This window comes from Accipiter gentilis, chromosome 33 (assembly GCF_929443795.1).
Source record: "Accipiter gentilis chromosome 33, bAccGen1.1, whole genome shotgun sequence".
Lineage (NCBI taxonomy): Eukaryota > Metazoa > Chordata > Aves > Accipitriformes > Accipitridae > Astur > Astur gentilis.
This window is the reverse complement of record NC_064912.1, coordinates 20784566-20805097: the sequence shown is the minus strand read 5'-3', so window position 1 is coordinate 20805097 and position 20532 is coordinate 20784566. Positions and strand designations below refer to the sequence as shown.

At 40.2% G+C, this 20532-nt stretch overlaps 1 protein-coding gene across 2 annotated transcripts in view; it reads right to left on the bottom strand.

Annotated features, from left to right (window-relative positions):
* Positions 1-19533, bottom strand: part of PDPK1 (3-phosphoinositide dependent protein kinase 1) — a 36119-nt gene extending 16586 nt beyond the window's left edge. The window contains exons 1-5 of one of the 2 annotated variants that reach the window (XM_049790929.1): positions 19386-19467; positions 11328-11393; positions 11084-11231; positions 4851-5120; positions 161-203 (exon numbers count right to left, since the gene is read on the bottom strand). In XM_049790929.1, the coding sequence (XP_049646886.1) occupies positions 161-203; positions 4851-5063 (256 nt within the window). In that variant the 5' untranslated portion in view covers positions 5064-5120; positions 11084-11231; positions 11328-11393; positions 19386-19467. Of the gene's footprint in view, positions 1-160; positions 204-4850; positions 5121-11083; positions 11232-11327; positions 11394-19385 lie in introns of both variants that reach the window. The other variant, XM_049790930.1, reaches the window with a different exon arrangement.
* Positions 19534-20532: the final 999 nt, after the last annotated feature.

The following is a 20532-nucleotide window of genomic DNA, read 5'->3' as shown; positions in this document are numbered from 1 at the left end:
AAACCAAATGAAGTCCATCTAAGTAATTCGTTGGCGGGGGGGGGGGTTAGATAAAATTATCATAAAACCACTAATACTGTCTTTTGAACGGGTGTTTTGTAACAGGACTACATTGATATTGTATTTTTTAAAAGTTTATTTTGAAGGAGTCAATACTTACTGGCATATTCTCTAGAACTAGCCAATTCTCGAGCCAAGACAACCTGTTGCCAGAGGAGAGAAAATGTATTGTAACCATTCATTAAAGACATATGCTAGCATTGGTTTTGATCTTCCAGTAGGTATTGAGAATACTGATTGTCCAAAATAAGCTATCACAACTGCAATCAGCAAAATATTTAAGCTGTGTTCATATTATGCTGGCTTCAGCAAGACCACTGCAGAAATTCAGTTCAGCATAACAAAGCTTGTTTTGCTAAAAGACTTATACACCTGACTGGGTAATCACCAATTTACTTCCCCATCCCCCCACCCCCCACCCCCATCCCCGAAAAATTCTGAAGATTGTAACATAAGTCACAGTAAATTGCCAAATCTTCTTAAGGGTGAAAAAAGCTATAAGTGTGCTGAGGAGTATTTATAAAAATCTGTCACAGTAAGTTTTCTTAACATAAATGGCAAAGATTGAAAGACAAATTTTATCTGAAAGATCAAAAGTAACAAGTGAGACAGAGCTTAATTATTTACAGTTGGTTAGAAAAAAGATTTAAAGTAAGGAAATGAGAGATTTCCAATTAGCAGAAGCAAGGGATAAATTTCAGGCAAGCAGTTGTACATTTTTAAAGAGAAAAGCTTTTGGAGGAACACAAATTAAAGCTCGCCCTCAAGAAAGAACTATAAAAGCCAACTTTTAAGACAATCTGAAAAGTCCTCTTGCATAAATCTGAGCAATGACTTTGTAACAATAGATGACTACGAGTTGTGTTTTTCTCATTTTAAGTTTATATCCATGCTACTACCTTGCTAGAATCTCAACATTATACTGATTTTTTTTTAATCACTGCACCAGACTTGCTTCTAATCCACTTCTCATTATATTCTAACCCCTTGCAAAATCAGTTATAACGGAGTATTCCAAAGTATTGTTACATACACCTGATACTAAAAGTTAGGCATTTAGGAAAAAGAACTTCTAAATAGGACAGTTTTTCAGGTGAAAGAAGTGCATGCAGTTGCACTCTTTCAGTATTAGAAAACTGAAATCTCAGTTCAGTAGTAAAAAGACACCTTTAGTTTTCTAAAAAAAGTTCATCATTACAAATACACTGAAGTTCACAGTATTTGATCAAGGAAAAATCCTAAATATATCCTAATTTCCTCCTAACTAATAATCCACAAAAAAAAAAAAAAAAAACCACAAAAAAACCCCAGTAGAATCACAAAAAAAAACAAAAAAAAACCAAAAAAAAGAAAAAACCCACAGAGGTACATGTTAATACCACGTCTCTGCTATTAGGGGCCTGAAACTTATCCACACTATGGGAATAAGTAATATCAATAAGGAATGTAAATTCTACAGAAAGGAATTAGACCTTAGACAGGTAGCTTAAAAAAAAAAACATCAAAAAAACAACAAACTAACCAAAACCACCAAAACACAAACACAAAACCAAAAGCATTAACATAACATGTAAATGTGTCAGTTGCAAATTCAGAAAACAGCAAGGCAAGAAATGTAGTTAAACATCTCAAACTGAAGGAAGGTGGGATAAGAGCAGAGAACCCTCAACATTCTACAAAGCAGAAATAATTGCCAATGTAATTGGCTGACATCATGGCCAATCCCAACTCTAAACTTGAACAAATACCTCAGACTATCAGACATTATGTCTGCATTTAAGAACTGGTTTCGGTTAGACACTCACCCTTCCTTAAAGCTCCTCCTCTTTTTAAGAGAATGAAGCCTCATTTATAGGTGGAGACAAAACCAAGGAAGGGGGTGGGGTGGGAAATGTACTAGCAATATAGGAGGTGGTGAGCAGGACAACATGCTTACCCAAACATGAGAATTATAATTCTGCCACCACATAACAGGTATTATTCTGAGAAGAGCTTGAAGCTGTCTACATAGCAAGTAGATTTTCATAACTTTAAAAGAGCAGAGCAACAACTAGAAGGCCCTGCATTTGTGTATCTGTCAATATCAAGCATGGGTCCAAGAACAGTTAACAGCTGCAGAAGAAGGTCCCACAAAATTGCAGAATGCTCTGAAGAAAAATGCCCTGAGGCCAGATCATGTGCATCTCTGCTGAATTTGAAATACAGCATTGACAGCAGGTAGAGTTTGTGGTAGTTTAATAGAAGTCCAAGAAAACGGAATATATTATGAACCTGAGTAAATGATTTTTTTTTTAATTTTTTTTTTTTTAATCTGAAGCTGTCATTAGAGGCATAGTAATATGAAGGCCCATGCTTTTTGAGATGAACACTTTTCAGTCAGAATATTGGTGAAGATCTTGGGGAGTACAATCAGACCTCTGAATCTACAACCGCGTTTAATAAGAACAAAGCATAACGTTTTTAAGAAGATGTTTTGATAAGAACATGAAGATGCGTGCCCCACAGATCAAGAGCTCTGGTGTTGATATATCAGAGGGTTGTGCTGCCATCCAGAGGAACCTCAATAGACTGGAGAAACGGGCAGGCAGTAATCTCATGCAGTTCCCTTTTTTGAACCGCAAACTCCTCCTCCCGGGGAGGAACAATCTCAAGAACCAGTATATGGTGGGGGCTGATGGGCTGGAAAGCGGCTTTGCAGAAAAGGACCTAGGCAGCAGATGAGTCAGCAATGTGCCCTTGTCACAAAGGCGGCTGCATTAGGAGGAATGTTGCCAGCATGCTGGTGGAGGTGATCCTTCCCCTCTATTTAGCACTGGGAAGATCACACCCAGAGTACTGTGTCCTGTTCTGGGCTCGCCAGTAAAACAGAGTGAAGAATCTCTCATTTGAGGAAAGGCTGAGAGTGATGGGATTGTTCAGCCTAGAGAAGAAAAAGCACAGAGGAAACCTCACCAATGTATATAAATATCCAAAGGGGAAGTGTAAAGAAGATGGAGTCAGGCTCTTTTCAGCAGTGGGCCAAACTGAAACACAGGAGGTTCGATTTGAACATCAGGAAACACTTTTTACTGTGAGGGTGACCAAGCACTGGCACAGGTTGCCCAGGGAGGTTGGAGAATCTCCATCCTTGGAGATACTCAAAAGCTGTCCAGATGCAGTCCTGGCCAACTGGCTCTAGGTGGTCCTGCTTGAGCAGGGGTTGGATGAGCTCACCTCCAGAGGTCCCTTGCAACCTCAATCCTTCTGTGATTCTGTAAGAGCAGCAAGCAAGTTTCCTTCTTGAAGGATGCAGTCTATAGGCTGAAGGCTACAGTCATTATTCCCAGCTTAATGTTTTTAAATTAAAAAAATTCAGCTGCTGAAGACAGGACTGGACATTACTTTTTAAAAATAATAATAAGCAAGTACTGTTAAGTCCCCTCCAGCAACAGTTTGTAACCTGTTCAGTGGCCATGGAAAGAGCATAACCAAGCACCTCCTGTGGAACGGCATCCCTAAAACAATCGATCAGTTTCTAAAGTCATAGCACTGCAATAATGGACCAGAACTAAGGTTGACAAAGGAGGTGACAGGTGGGAAGAACTAACTCCCAAACACGCTCTCTCTAGCACTGAGGCCCAGATGATTATGGTAACTGAATTTTTTTCTTGTAAAACTCAAAAGAATAAGGCTATGTATGGATTAACGTTTTCACAGTATTCAGTCTCTCTCCTGTTGCCCACCTAAATGCATTTAGTCCCTAGACTTGGGACCAAAAAAACATCTGCCAGTGAACAGGAATGCTGGAACAGAAGTTTATTCAAAGTCTGGGCTAGGCCCTATGAATTTCTCTGTTTACAAGGAACATGGTGCTAACTTTCAGAGACCACAACCAGAAATTAAAAGTGTCTCACTGAAGCAGAGTATTCTGCTATACCCAAGAGGCACCAACTCTGCTGCATTCTTTAGGGAAACTTGCAAGTTGCAAACTATGTATTTAAGTGCAAATTACTCCTGATGACTACTAGAGGCCTGCTTCCTAAACACCACAGTAGATCATATAGGAAGAACCAGAAAAACCCAGCATTTAGAGATCAACAACCAAAAGGTATATACAATAAATGACAAGTGAAAGATGTGAAAAACATACAGAAATACTACTTATTGTCTTACAATGGGGCAACTACAAAAGCATCAAATGGAAGTATTAATTGCTTCATGAGTTCTTTATGATAACACTTAAGTAATTCATTCTTGTGCAAGGCCATGGAAGTTAGAAGTAAGTTAGAAAGAATCCATTTAAGGCTACTAAATACAGAGACACTAACTGTGGCTCATGAAGTCCTTGAGGGCCATGACACTAGAGGCTGAGAAAGAATATTGAAAAAGTGTCACTGTTCTTACTTTCTTCCCTAAGCATCTGGCAGTAGCTCCTGCCACAGACAGGACATTGCACATAAGTTCTTACCATGACAAACTCCTAGCCCAGTTCCAATCCTTTGTATCATAAAATTTTAACATAAGCCATTATGCTATCAAACTTAAATTAGAAAGCAATGCCTCCTAGAAATCCAAGTATCAAGTCATCAGGATGTAATGGAACTTCTGATGACTTTAAAAGGCACTTGAAAAATCAGCACCCATATTTAGTGCCACACTTAATTTTAATAGTTATACTTAAAACCACTATGTCCCTCTCATTTACTCTTCAAGCTGTTCTCTCCACATTTAAATCTCAGCAATATTACTTGCACAACAAATTTTGAAGTTTATCTAAGATATTTGGCACTTGTTACAAAAAGTAAAGTTACCGTTGAAAAAGATCCTTCACCCAGAATTTTCCCAAATTTGAAGTCATCGGGTCGTTTCTTTCGAGGCTGTGGAGGCTGCTGTCCTGTATGTTGCTGCAAGGAGTTTGAACTAGATCTTGATTCAGCAGCAGTGCCCTCCATGTTAGATCCCTGTCTGCTGCCACAGGTGGAAATGACAGATGGAGTGCTGGAATCTGCTTGGTTCCTCACCATTGATGGGGATGAACAGGAGCACAACACCACACTAGACTGGATTGGAACAGCATCATACTGAAAAGAGAAATGAAACCATACCTTCAAACCACACGCATCTGCACTTTATTTCTGTAGAAGCATCAGATAGAGTCCTATTTGAAAGGGTTATCAATAAAATGTCTTTAGTAGGGAACGTTAGTATTTATTTTGGAAATAGCAGCTCTTAATTTGTTTAACAACTCTGTTTTAGGTCATGTTGCACACACATGTATAGCCATAAGTCAAAAGTCTGGACACTTTAAATTCAAGAATGCTTTTTTCCAAACTCAAAAAAATGCTCCCTAACACCAAGGTATCAAATTTCACGGTATATTCTCCTATGAATAACATGATCTTTAAACTTTATTTTGTGCTTAGAGACAGAGCCATCTGTCCAATCTTAACAAGTAGTAGTTTCCCTGAAACTAAAAGAATTATCCAGTTATGCAGTGAGCACCTATATTCACAAGTAACATTAGTTTAGAGATCCAAGTTACAATGAACTGTAAATGAACAAGTAAAGCAAGAAAACTTCAATGGAGACAAAGGATACATTCCTACATTTTTACTTGGAAATTCACTTTCTCCAGTAGTATTTCTCTTTAATACACATTGGGGAAGTACAGAAAGAAGAGAGAAAAACATACAAAAGACAGATCAGCTGGAGGGTTTAATAATCAGCAATATCTAATACTTTTTTGAAGAATGCTCTGGTCTATGACCTTTTAAAACAAGGGAGATTACACTATTTAAATTGTACATATGGTCACTTAAAGAGATTCCCAATTCCAGAACAAAGAACCAGATATAGCCCAGAAAACAGCAAGTACAAGAAGATACACTGCAAATACTGATTCTTGTAATATATAAAGCGAATCATCATTTGGTACCCTTTTATCAATTTTTCCAAGCAAGAGCAAAGAAACTTGTCAAGCTGCTTTCTCTCCCTGTTGGCAGTATACCTCCATTAGTCTGTCAGGTGTCTGCTGCAAACGTTTTATTTGAAAGTGGCCAGAAAACACAGACAATAGGAGAGCTCTGGTGAACTACTTCTGATGAAAAAATGAAATGGTATGCAAACAGAGGGAATATTTAAGAAAATTAACACCATGCCTGAACATTATTTTTTAATCTCAGTGTTCTAACATACATGCAGCAGAATGAACCTATGACTTAAGGAAAATCTCCTAACCTCAACAGATGTATTGTACAACCCTGACCTAGTCTGTAACATACCTCATGTTGATATTAAAAAAAAATTACTTCTGACAAAAATAAATTTTTATCTCATGAATTTCAATTTGATCCAGAACAGTTTTCTGCATTTCTATCAGAAACCACTTTAAAAGGGAATTGGACTTGCATTCAGTCATGCATATGGGCTTAAAGCACCTAACTCCCCAATTAGCAATTACTCACTTGGCCGTGCCCTATGCAGTAGGGAAAAGCAGTCTTTATTTACTGCTAAACTTCTTTCAAACCTAAGATACAATTCAGAAATACACTTTACTTACACATTTAGTGGCATTACAGAACAACGTGACACCAACATATTTCTAAGCATGCAAACGTATACTTTCTAAATTGAGATGAAGGTAACAAGGTCAAAAAGAGTACAGCTAAAAACTCCATTTTCTCCACTCTCCATAATTCATGTATAAATATCAATTTCCACAAGACTGAAAATTAACTATTATTAAGCAACTACTCTAAACAATATCTTCCAAGCAGCATAAGGGAAGATTCCCTTTCCAGTCTGAGTGCAGCCTACTTGCCCCAGGATCTCTATTGCTTCTTAGGGCTTTTTCCAACAACTATGACTACACCAATAGCACAGCAAATCAAGAACAGGTAACACCTTCTATTAGACCTTTGTCTGAGTTTTGTGATACAGCAGAGACTAATGAGGAATTTGCCTATAATGATAGCCATTTGCTACATTTTGATAGCTTTTGTGAGGACAGAAGAGGGGGCGAGCCTGGGGGAAGACTTGGGAGACAGATGGGAGAATTTTGCTTTTTGAAAAGTTCACTAACTCCCTGAAGGAGCAGTATATACCCCTACTCAGAATCAGTTATGCAGCATTCTTCCCTTTGAAGAGAAACTATATTGATGCTATTATGAAAACAGCACATACTGTTTTATGTATGTTTTAAGTATTATGCGTGCTGTAGGTCACAGTTCCTTTTACGCCTTCCATGCAGATATTTTAGCTTTCCCAGACTAGTTTTCGTCCCTAACATTCTCATAGCCCAGCTGAATCACCTGTCCTTCAGACAGCTATGCAAACAGCAGCCTGTATAAAGATACATAGTAGCTAGAATTAAAAAAAGCTTGTACTCTTTCTTGTCAAGAGGGCAGCAAGGCTGACACAAGCATGACTGCTCAACAACCTAAGTGATGCCAATATAAGAAATATCCCATTAATTGAAATATAGTAAATAAAAAACACATGCACACAGACTAAGTATCAGGATTTAAATGATAAACTGGTGGTTCCAGTCAGGCTATTCTAGAGCAACTGAGGGTTTACAGGTAAATAAAGCAGCAACACCATGGGGGATCTGATTAGATTCTGCAGCTAGCAAAATCACCTTGAAAAAACAAACAAGAAAAAAAACACACCACAAAAGCACCAGAGAGCACTGAGAAAAAGGGGGGAAAAAAGATGTTGGACCCAGTGTATTTCCTTGCATAGTATCTGAAACTAAGTCACAATGAATATCACAATGAATATTCTTCCCTTATAGAAAAGTCGTAAGGGAAGAAGAGACAGGAGTAAAGGACTTTGTAGGAAGAGATTGTTATTTCCAGCCAAGGTATAATGTCAGTTAGTCCCCTGACTTTCTCAAAGGAAAGTCAAGGTTAAGAACAAGACAGAGGAAGATGCAATAGATTTAACTATCAGTTACCCAAGAAATGACAGAACTATGCAACTAGGGGTGTTGCACCTTACCATTTATAGAGAAGGTCACTCCTACACTTGTCTTTCCACACTCCACATTCTTGTATAGTATTTTGTGTCCTGTACTATTTACCTCCTCAGTTTTACTTTGAAAGACTCCAAAAAAACACGTCTGCAGAGACTATACATGTTTCTACATATATGTCTTCACATACACCAGAGACAGGATACAGACTAGTTCATCCAGTTTAACCTTGTATAGCCACTCTTGCAAAAATCAGGTTTAAGATTCTGCTTCTGCTAGATACAGACTTTTTTAGTGAGATACGAAGTCAATCACTGAAGAATTCAAAAACCTTCTAAACTGCATCTGCGGTTCTCAGAGCCATAAGGATGCTCTCCTTCCAGCAATTACTAAACATTTCTCAGCTGGCAAGCCAGCGGAAGCACAGACCCTCACATAGTGACAACACACTTACCTACTGCACATCATGGATCACCATGGACCACACTGGTAACCACTAATCTAATCATCCTACCTCTGCTTTTAAAAAACTAGTCTCTAACAGTACCTACTTTACCAAGCTCTTCAGGGTGCTGTTTCTAATTTACTTCCATATAAAAATTGTTTTCTTCTTTGTGCAACATACTGCGAGTTTGAAAACCCTAGCAAGGAAGAAAATAACAAATCTGCTGAAGGTTAAGTGGAATTATAGATCAACAGACGTATCAAAATCTTCATTAACTAATTTTCACTAAATCACTAGAAACAGGCTTCCTTTTATTTACATGCCACATGAAATCAGTCCTTATATTGTTCTTTTCCCCTCTTGCCTGCAAACAGTAGAAATAAACCTTAAGAGAAGAAAACTTGAATCCGTGCAAAAAGCCCATTAGATATCACTACATTTTTCCTTTTATACTTTCCTCACTCCCCTTTGTCTGAAAAGCCACTCACAGGCAAAGCTCCCAGCTATCTAAAAGCACCTATGCTTTTTTGGAATCCTTTTTGCAATTCAGCATTTTGACAACAGCACTACCACCACAACTTTTAATATACCTAAGCACATCGTATGCATCAAATACCACACTGCTCTAAAGCAAGTACAACCACAACAACTGCATCTCTACTGGCTTTTTCCCACTGCAAAATCTGCAACACTGCTTTGCTGATACAGTTCTACAGTATTGCAAGTATGCTGATACAGTATTGCAAAAAATACTTCTAGAGACTGGGCCTTCTGAAGCTTCCAGTATCTTTTACTTCTATCCTAACTGACATGATACTGAACCCTGAAGATGACTGAGAATATATTTGCTATCACTGAAACTCTACTACCAAGATCTCATTTCTGTTATGAGAAAATCAGCGAACAGGGTCCTAACCTATCACTTGCCTGATAACACTGAGTCTGCTGACTGTATTACTAACTGCTGACTGTATTACTGAATCTCTAGCTGCATTAAGACATAGGGCAGACACAATCAGAAAAGCTCTTCTATCCACTTACCTATAAGGCCAATTTTTTTTGAAGGATACCTTGCTAACAGAGAGTATTATTTACACAAAGCAACACAAGGTCTACACCTCAACTGGTATATTTGTTTTTATTATAAACAATGCTGATGAGACTGCATAAGCTAGAACATTGGCACAAGCCTCTTATGAATGTTTTTTATGGTAAAATGCATCACAGGTCTACTAAATGAAATAATGCAGATAGACATCCATAAAACATTTGACTTGGCATTATAGAACATCTGAAATACAGACTGCTGTTGAGGAAAACAAATATAGGACACGTTTTAAGTAAAACTGGTTAAATTCTTAAACAACTTATAATTAATAGTCATCCCCAAAAAAGGATCTCTTCCAGTTCACAACTGAATTGACTCTTAAACCAAAAAGGCTGAAAGGAAAAGAATAACTGCATAAATTTAAAGACTGGGACAGGGAGGGGGAAGGGGGAAGCCACACACCATTTCGCAAAAAAGTATATCCCTTACTCAAAGCAATCCACAGCTTTTGGTAAATTATACAAACAGTGAGACTTTATTTTTGTTTCTACCAAAACACTACTACAAATTAAAATATGGTCCAAGAACTTAGGCATAACGGTGGGAAACAAGTGGACAAAGAACTTAAGCTAGTCCATACCTGAATATACAGAACTAAAAAGCATCAAATAGGAGAAGCAAAGCCTTACTGCCACTAGCACTGTGCAAACACTAAGGAGAAAACCAAAACAAACCAGTTTCAGGAGAAAGTCAGGACACTGAACTCCTGGAAAAATATCTAATCACATGACTAGATTAAGCTCCTGAAATCTGTGTTCATTAAAGGATCTGACTCTTTTAGCCTTGTGGTATCAGAGAACACAGAACCCTGAAAATTATGATCGCCTGCAATTCAACACAAGTCTTACTGGATATAAGAATTACTGCCTTGTGTATGTCCTAAGACTAAATTATGATAAGAATTTCACAGACCATCATGAAGATAAATCAATACAAACATGTATGTCCTACATTAGCAAAGTCTGCTTAAGAAATTATAGGATTCAGAAAGCAACATAGCAGCACTCTAGGATATCTATGAATTAACCTTTTCACTTGCAAATGGAATTTGAGAGGCTTTCAAAACAGATACTACATGATACAGTATAAGATACCCTCCCCACATGTCATAGTATCCAACCACAGCTTTTACATCTCTGCCAAACATAGCTCTTTGATACAGAAACAGAAAGATCTTCCAAAATCTATGAATCTAAGATTCAATGTCCGAATTAATATACTTGTCTTCAACTAAAAATATGGAGTCCATCTATTTATCTGTGCTATTAAGGAGGAATAAAGGCCTTTATTCCACATTGAAAGAAAGTAATTGCTTTAATTGGACAGGTGTTTTGTAGTTTTAGAGACAAAGCCGACTTGCTACTATTTATCAATACTGACATTCTGCTAAAGACAGTTTAAGATAGATAAGGCTTGACCTGAGAGGTTTTATAAATTATTTTGATATTGTCATACAAGCCAAAAATTCTGAAATTGAAATTTATTTTGTATTGCTTATAACTTAAACATTGACAACCTGAGGTCTCCTAAGGATTTATCTGAAAAATGCAAAGGCAACAAATTAACTTCTAGGCAGTTATATTTAATATATTCTTTTCATGGCACACTGGTGTTTCAGAGGATTGACAAAGATGCAGCAACTGCATCTGACACACATCTTGTATCTGTAAAAGAGTATAAGAAAGGGCAATTAACAGATATTATGCACAGCTTTCCCATTGGCCTCCTCCCCCCTCATATCCCACAATGAAAATGTTTACCTTCTCCAGGTTCTCCAATACCTATTTGTGACAGCCTCCACTTCAAAGGCTAGAGTGCGGTACACCCTGGAAGTTCCAGCATATTCCAAAAGAAAAAAAGCAACTCATCAGGTCATATACTAAGATGGGCCTGAATATATGTCCTCAAACTATTCCTCATAGTACCTAAAAAGAGAATGCAGGCAAAAGCAGGGCAGCTCAGCTGCAAGAAACATAAGATACAAAGAAGCACTGATTCAGAATAACAAAATCCAACTAAAAGCCTCACCTTCCAGGGCAGAGAGCACAGCACAGGTGGCACTTCCCATTACATACCAATCCCATCCAGGAGTGATTTGCAGGAAGCGTAATGACTATCACATGATCCCTGTCAATATTCAACACCAGTTTCCCTTTCATAAACTGTGTACTCTGCTACATCAAAGCGACTGCTGTGAATGAAGGCAACCCAGAAAAATAATAGATGGTGTGCTTTCATAAACTGCAGTAAACATCAATTCTCATACCTTATATGCTCATGTCTACTTATGCTCTGGACTTCTGTCTAAAAATGGACTGCCAGACTTTCTGCTAAGTGACCAACAGCATCCCCTTTCTATTAACCGGTTGTACATATGTGTGTATACAGGGAGAAACAATATACTTAATTTATGAAACTCTGTTGCATGGCAGCTTCCATTTATATATGCTTAGAAGTTTGTCAGATAATTTAAAGAATTTAATAATACATCTATTTGCCAACATTATTATTACCTTTAAGGAATTAAAATATTTACCTAAAGAAAAAGAGAAAATCCATTCATATGCCTTAAAAAGTGTCAATAGATGCTGCCAGACTGTCTCATCATTACAACATAAAATCAAGCATGTAATGGATGAGACAAAACTCAGATTAAGCCGAGCCTCAGCAGTACTCCTGAATGCATTACACAACTAGTAAACTGTTCACTCACCTAACAGGTTAACTTTGACACTCAAATACATACAGACATGTTAAAAAAAATTAACACAGTATAGTAATTGGGAGGTATTTAAAAATATGTACTCTGCTCACACTTTCAGCTTGATAGATTACATATCTCACTGGTCAAGAAGGAATACCAGTACACCGGAACAGTAAGGAAACCAGACTTGGAAGTATGCTTTCAGATTCTGAAATCTGAGGAAAAAATTGCCAGAGGTTTTAAAGAACCACTCTCAACATTCATTCATTGAAAAGAAGGAATATATTAAAAAAAATAATTGTAACTGAACACCAAATTGGCAAATAGCTCATCTTCTCTGGGATGAAAACATTAAGTCATACTTTAATAACTTATCTCTGTGCAGCAGAGTGCAAAACATAGCATTAAAAAAAACCTAGTAAATCTGATCAAAAGGGGTGGTATTAAGGCATTCATAAAAAAACCATCCTGTTTTTAGGTACTACACAAAGCAGTTAATTAAACAAGCTGGTTAATCTTCAACATACCACAAGTGAAGTTTATATTGAAATGACAGATCTTGTTCAACCTTTCATAAGGCAGATAATTCAAATGTCTAACACAAAATCATAACAAATAAAAGCCACAGGCATTTCTAAGAACAAACACTCCTCTCCAAAAAAGCAAACGAGGTACTTATTAAAAACTGTACTAGGTTACAAAGATGCCAAAGATATTTTCCCAGGACAACAGGATGTTATTTTTCTACAGAGAAGTTCTCTGAAGATCATAGTAAACCATTTTCTTCAAACTGCAGTAAACAAACCCTACTCCAAGTATTAGTTATTTGTACATATTAAAAAAGCATTAACATCAAACATTAATCTTCTGTAGCACAGTGGTTTGCATTTTGTTGTCTAGAGCTGCATCAGCCCTCTTTCAAACCTCATTGTCAAATGGTATGCAAAGATTATTGTAGAGAACTTAAGATCTAGCTCATAACCCAACAAATTGCCCATCAACTCCACGTCTTGAAGAAACTGACCATTACAGTCAGCAAAACAGTCTGAAGCGAAACAATTTGTCAAAATCTATACTTTGATCAAGGTTCAAAAATGGTTACTGATTACAAGATTTAAAAGAGCAGATTGAAATCTTGTATTTCAATTATAAAAGTTATTTTAACACAACTTAGTTTTGCAAAAAAGTCATACATCTATGTGGAGTGAAATTTTTTGATCTCAAAAGTTGCTACATGAAAAATTTGTTGCTTAATAGACCATTTTTATGAATAAACCATGCAAGTTTCAAAAGCTTTCAGTCGTATAAAAGGAGGACTTTATTGTTGTTTGAACAGGCTGCCATGCTAACTGATATAAAGTCTAGGTTCTGATCCACCAGAACAACTATGCTCACCTTCATGTGCAGTGTCATTTGAAACCTCTCAAATGATGGAAGGTAAGCATTCATTGAAGCACTGCATAAAACTGTCATCCGTGTCCGTCCGTCCGCCCCTGTGTGTGTGTCGTTCCCCCCCCCCCTCCCCCCCCGAAAAAAATCTCTTAAAGTATCTTGATAGAAATTACCATCATTTAAAAGAAAAGAAAGACTACTTTAAACATAATGTCCTGGTAATACATTTCAAGAATAAAGATTCTGTTAATGGAAGAGGAAAGCTTGGAGCAGATAACCCTTCAAAGACGCTATTCTACCTAAACTGGGCGGGACCTTTGCAATAGTGGGAAACAGAAGTATGAAAAGAACTCAAGTTAATGTAGTCTGCTTGATATGTTAACAGTCCTAATACAATTTAAAGAGAAATTACAGTAATATGAAGGTAATGTTGAAAATACTTGTAATAAATCATCATAAGATACAGTTATTATTTCAGAGGAAATTTATATAAAGCCCTAGCTAAGCCTGACATAATGCCATGCTCTAATAACCTGTGAGAATCTGATCAGTAAGATAGTTTTTTTCAGGGACTTTTCTTTGTACTACTGTAAGGCACAAGCAGGTTGTTAAAAAAGACTCTAGTATCTAGCTGGCAGTTGTTTGCCTCATGTTCTAAATCAATTTTGGTAGATACAAGTCCTTCAAAACATAATCAAGAAGATTAACTTTGAAGAAGAATCAAAATTAATTGTCCCTTCTTCTTAAGCTTTCTGGATGTACATCTTCACAAAGTTCATGGAATACAAAGAAGTGTTTTAGAGTTTGGGGAGACACACTGTATTGTTCATATAAAATAATCTCAAAACACTAGAAACAGTCCCCTGTAGGGCTATTCCACATAATAATTCTCATCTTCAGACAACAAATATGATTATGTGTAACACCCTGATGAAACAAGCAGTGAGCAGGAAGAGGAGAGCACACTGAAACAGGACTTCAAGCACCAATGCAGTTATGCCAGCCTCCACGCAGAAGACCCTCCTTGGCCAATTCCAACCGATGAAAAAGTTTTAAGTGCTACAGAGTGGAGCTCTGACACTCCACCCCCTTCATAACTGAACTGATCACTTACCACCAGTTCCTTACTTTCTGCAATAAATCTACAACACAGTTTATCCATAATGAGTAATTAGGAAATCAGATTCATGTTATATCAGGAAAAATAGAACCAATAGGCTCAAGGATTTGGAAGCACAAAGGACACCTCTACATTGTTATATTGTTTTGATTCTTCATTTAGCGAGTAAAGGTATTTTATACACATGACTGATTTTGTTTCTACAGAAATTAATTTCTCACATACAGAGCAATGTTGACCCAAACATTTTAGTCAATGCAAATGCCTTTTTCTAAATTTGACAACCTTACACATAGGGTGGTATATCCTGCCACTAACTTCCAGGATTCCAATTCCAAATTCAGGTAGGGATTAAAGCTAATGAAGATTTGTAAGAACCTGCGTATCAGCCAGTTACCCTCTAACCTCCTCTACTGCTAAGCAAAGCATAACTTCCAAGCACCCTCAGGGGCAAGACTATTTAAGGCCTCTTTCCACCACCTTCTTCCCCCCCACCCCAAGCCTCAAAGCAGATCAGAAACAGGAAACCACAAAAATCTCTAAGAACCTAAAGTCAGCCTATGGCCCAAATAGCTATATATGTAAACAAGCCATTGAGAATTCATTTCACACAAACAGATCCAGGCTAGCTCACAAGAAAACAAAAGCCATCTGTAATCGCAATAGTCTAGATCACATTCTACACCATCAGTTATCTCATGAAGCACACCAATATTAAGAGGTGTTGCACAGCATGCATGGGGGCTCATGCTAACAAACACAAAAGGACTTCCTATACTATGCTCCTTGCTAGCAATTCTAGGAGTTAAAAAGAACAGCTTGGGGTGAAGAGCAGAGAAGCAGCCACACAGAGGTGGCAGCAATGTACAAAGGTTGGATAGCACAGTCAAGAACTGTAAATTAGATTCTTGCAGGATTACTAAAGAACTAAACATCAGATGTAACACTTCCTTTTCAGAAGAATGTGCTAAGCAAGTTAATCCTTGCAACTTTTCACCATAAAGAGTTATAGAATATTGGCCAGGTGAAGTATTTACAGCTTGTGTTTTAAAGCAGAAAGCAAGTCTCAACTTTAATATTTAGTCACACAACAAACCAGTCATGTCCTACAGCACTGTTGAGTAGAATCCATAAGGTGTGAAAAATAAGGTTCTAGACTGAACAACTAACTTTGTACATGTTGTGTTCAGCCCTTTCATACGCTTTAGTTAGACCTTAGTACCCTTCCATAAGCTTACCTGCAAATAAGACATCAGAAAGGGAAGTGGGGAGGGAGAAAAATTAGCTCCTTCCCCTTTTTTGCTTCTTTATTGCATATAAATAATCTAACTAGGCCACCTGCAAAAAAGTTTTCCCATTTGAAATACCAGAAACAATAATTTCTTGGCTTCATACAAATTCTTCAGGAAGTTTCAATATGAGGAACTTGGAGAAGGATTTTATCTTTCAAACACAGTATTTTCTGAATTAAGTTTTTATCTTTCTATATTAAAAAGTAATTTCTCACTTGCATATTTTCTGATGCGATAAATGTGCTAGTTCTACAGCAATCCACACAGCTTTTCTAGGAAAAAAAAAAAAAAGGTAAAATACAAGTTTACTGTTAAAAAACAGGGTTTACTAAAATAATTCACCTCTTCATGTATCAAACCCATTTTTATTACTTTGCCAGTTTATTACTTTTTTCAGTTTAACAAAGTGACTGTGCCTTGGTTTCATGCCTTCTGTACCAAAATTCCTGCAAGTACTTCAATAGTCAGCACCCCTTTCCAAGTTTTTCCTGCAATGCTGCCTTCCAACTGATCCGCTTTAGGGAAGTAAAATGAGCCTGAGTCTACAAGGTGTCTTACAACGTCCAGCTACAGCAATCTACTTGTAGAGTTTCAAGAGCTATATGAAACAGACATTACTTCTAGCACTGTAACAGACCAGTAACCCAAAGAATAATTTGCTATAAAAAAAAAAAAAAAAAGCCTAACCACACAGTGGATTCATTGTTTAGTTGAACATCACTATTATATCCAGATTATTCTCTGGATTGTCTCCTTTCCACTAGCTACCAGCACTTCCTATGTTAGAAATATGAACGCGTATAAAATTGCTCCTCTTAAGCTTCTTCCATTTTTTCACCTTTGAGCACCTTCTCAACATCTGTATCTTTTACTGTTTTCTATTCCTGCAGCCTGCTTCAGTAAAAGATTTACAGAAAATGTATCCCAGTTAAAAGCCTATGCATGAGTGATAAAGACTAGTCACAGCCTTATGCTGAAAACCCAAGAGAAGAGAATATTAAGTAGACAGGTACATAGGGGAAAACCCCTCAAGCCTGTCTGAAAGTTTTATAGCTACAAATAACTACAAACAGAACTCTTACCATAGCCTAGTCTAATTCCTAGCATAGATGCAGAACTTACTCTATTAAGAAACCAGTTCTTTGAAAAGTGTAGTTTATATTAGTTCCGGGGGCGGGGAAGCTAGCAGTTTTGTTCAGACATACCCGTGACCGTAGGTTTTATCAGGTCAGAAACACTGGTGGAATCTAATAATCACTAGAGCAGCTGATCCTTCCAGTGAAGATGTTGCTGAAAATGAAGATGTAAATAACCATTCTTCCAGACTCTTGATTTTGAGAGGAAGAGCACTTCTTGATATGAGACCCAATATGCTTATAATGAAGGCATTAACAGCAAATAATTAAGACCATACTGACACCTAAAACTAAAGCAGCACTAAAGTTGTTTCCTTCTTAAAAGTGGAAATCTCTCCTTGGTACCATATCTTCAGAAAACAGTAGAATGTTTTAGGAATTGTCCCCACATACATGAATACAAAAATTAACTGTTTTGGCAGAGGAATTGTGCTCTACTCCTCACCCTCCCCCAGTCTTTTGCGTTCATAGTAAAATAACCACAGAACTTCTTAATGTCATTAATTCCACCATACAAACATTAACAGCAACTTGCTCAGAGTCTCAGAAATACTGAATTTCCCATATTTGATATAACCTGAATTACAAAAAGGTTAGCTGAATCAAGCCACCTCCGTCTGCCACTGCCAGTCAATACGCTCCCCTGACCAGAGAAATATTAAACAGGATGGAAGAGAAGGAATTAAAAATATGTTACCCTGAAAAAATAGTTTTAACAAAAATGGTTGTCAGCTTTGCTCTTCATTCATTCTCCCTCTGTATGTTTCTCTTACAGGCAGGGACCTAAACCATATATAGAAAACAAACAGCAACAGAAGTATTTTGGAGAGAAAAACCTGGAAAGAGAGGCAACAAGCAAGGACAGAAGCACAAAAGGAAGCATACTCCCTGTTTAAAAGAGTCCAAGCAAACAGAAATCATCTCTGATGCTGAGAAGCTGCCATATGGAGCTCTATCAAGTGGCAGAAAAGCAAAACTAATTCCTTTAATAATCAAACATTACTTTATTTCATAATCCTCGACGCAGTACTCCATGTCGTCCCCTGTAGGGCTATTCCACATAATAATTCTCATCCTCAGACAACAAATATGATTATGTGTAACACCCTGATGAAACAAGCAGTGAGCAGGAAGAGGAGAGCACACTGAAACAGGACTTCAAGCACCAACGCAGTTATGCCAGCCTCCGCGCAGAAGACCCTCCTTAGCCAATTCCAACCGATGAAAAAGTTTTAAGCGCTACAGAGTGGAGCTTGGCAGCTTGCACCTGACAGAAAGAACACAAGACCCAAAAGCACAGCAGTACGCACACAAGGATAAGGAACATATCGCTGCCAGTTAATCACACTGACATCAACAAAAGCCTGCAGTTACTTTTGTAAAAAAAACACTCCTTCAATACAGGAATTTCTACACTAACTAAACTGTATAATCTACAACGTAAACTACGATTTACCATTACCAGTTCTGTGTATCAGCTACAACTCCATCCTACGTTAGTCAGTGCTCACAAAACATTAGAGTTTTACGCCATCGGACGAATGTAAACAACCGCGTTTGAAACGGCGTCCCACTGCGACGCTCGCGACCTTCCTCACGCGTTTGCTCCCACTACGAGCAAAATCCCTTACAGAGTGACAGGTGGCTGCCCCAGGGCAACAACGCCGGCTCTCCCGCTGGGAGACGGCCCGGCAAAACCACGCCAACGCCCCGTACCCGGAACCGAGAACGAAGCTCCGCGAGAGGCCGCGGGGCGGCTTCGCCAGCCTCGGCCCCAGCCTCGCTTCCTCCCGCGGAGGGGCCGAGCTCGGGGCGCCCGCCGCCGCGCTCGCTCGCTTCAGGGCCCCGCCGGCGCCCGGGGCGGGAGGGGGGCCCTCCCGCGCCAGGCCCGCGGCGATCCAGGAGGCGGAACGAGGACCGGGAGCAGCAGCAGCGCCGAGGCCGGCCCCACGGAGGGCAGGGCTTTGCCCCGCCGCCCTCCCTGTCCGAGCGGGCGGCGGGGCCGCCCGCGAAGCCCCACCGCGACCCCGCCGCCGGGCGGCGCGTAGGGCACGGCTGGCCACCCCCTCACGGGCCGGCCCCGGCGCCCGGGCCTACTCCTCCCCCCCCCCCCCGGCGCACCGCCAGCAGTCCCGGCCGGCCGCAGCGCCATGCCCCGCGAACCCCGGACTCACCAGGTGGCTGCTGGTGCTGGCCATGGGCCCCGCCCGGCCAGCGCGGCCCGCGCTCCGGTCGCCCTTTAAGATCCCAGCGCACGGCGGCCGAGCCCGAGCCAATGGGGCGCCCGCATCCTCCGCCTGTGACGTCACCCACAACAATCCCCCCCCTCCCCTCCGCCGCGGGCAGGACTTCCGCGCGGTCCGCTCGCTCACTGGTGGCGCCGCCTGCTACTCGCGCGCGAGGGCGCGCGGAGCGCCCCCCCGTCAGCCTCCGCGTCCCCAGCCACGCTGAGCATGCGTGGTGGTGGGGCTGACGCTGCCGGCTGCAGTTCCTGTCGGGAGGCCTGCGCAGGGTGAGGGCGGAAGGCAGCAGGCAGCCTGGCAGCGCGGCCGCCCCGACCTCCGCCTCGCGCTCGCATCCGGGTTCGTGCCACGACGCGAGCGTGCTGTGGGAGCGACGACGTGGTGACGCCAGGAGCGGGCGGGGAATGCCGGGGCGGTGCCCTGGCGGCGGTGGCGGGCGCGGGTCCTTGCTGGTGGCTGCGCCGGCGGTGGCGGCCGGCGCCTGCCCGCGCGGAGGTGCGCCGAGAGCGCCGAGTCCTCATAAACGCGTGTTTCCGTACAGATGTCCGCTCCTAAAAATCTGCCTTCTCTGGGAAACATACACCTTCCCTGTGCCCCTTTGGTATGAATCCACCGGTTCTGACGCGCAGTTTTCATTCCAAGGGTTTCCTCTGCAGCCTGGGCGACGAGCCATTTTTACCCCTAGTAACAGACGTTCTCAGGTAGGTGTGCAGAAGGGGTGGCCTCGCCCGCCTGCCCTCACCAGCACGGGAAGAGTTTCCTCCCGGGAGCCGGCCGGAGCCGATGCCAGCGACCAGCAGGGCCACAGGCGTGCTGGGAGCGATGGGCCACCTGCGCACTATGGTCTGTAGAAAACAAGTTGCGTTTGTCAAGGGATCATTGAATTGTGAGGGATTTCTCGAAAGGATGATGCAGCAAAGGACCATCTGCTTTACTGAACTGCATCGGAATCTACAAAATACAGATGCTTAGCTTCAAATGGGGGATGGGGTGGAGGGCCAGGGCAGCGGCAGCGTCCCGGAGTTGAACTACTTTAGAAAGATTTTTGCAATAGCCAGCCTAAATCAACTTTTCTGTA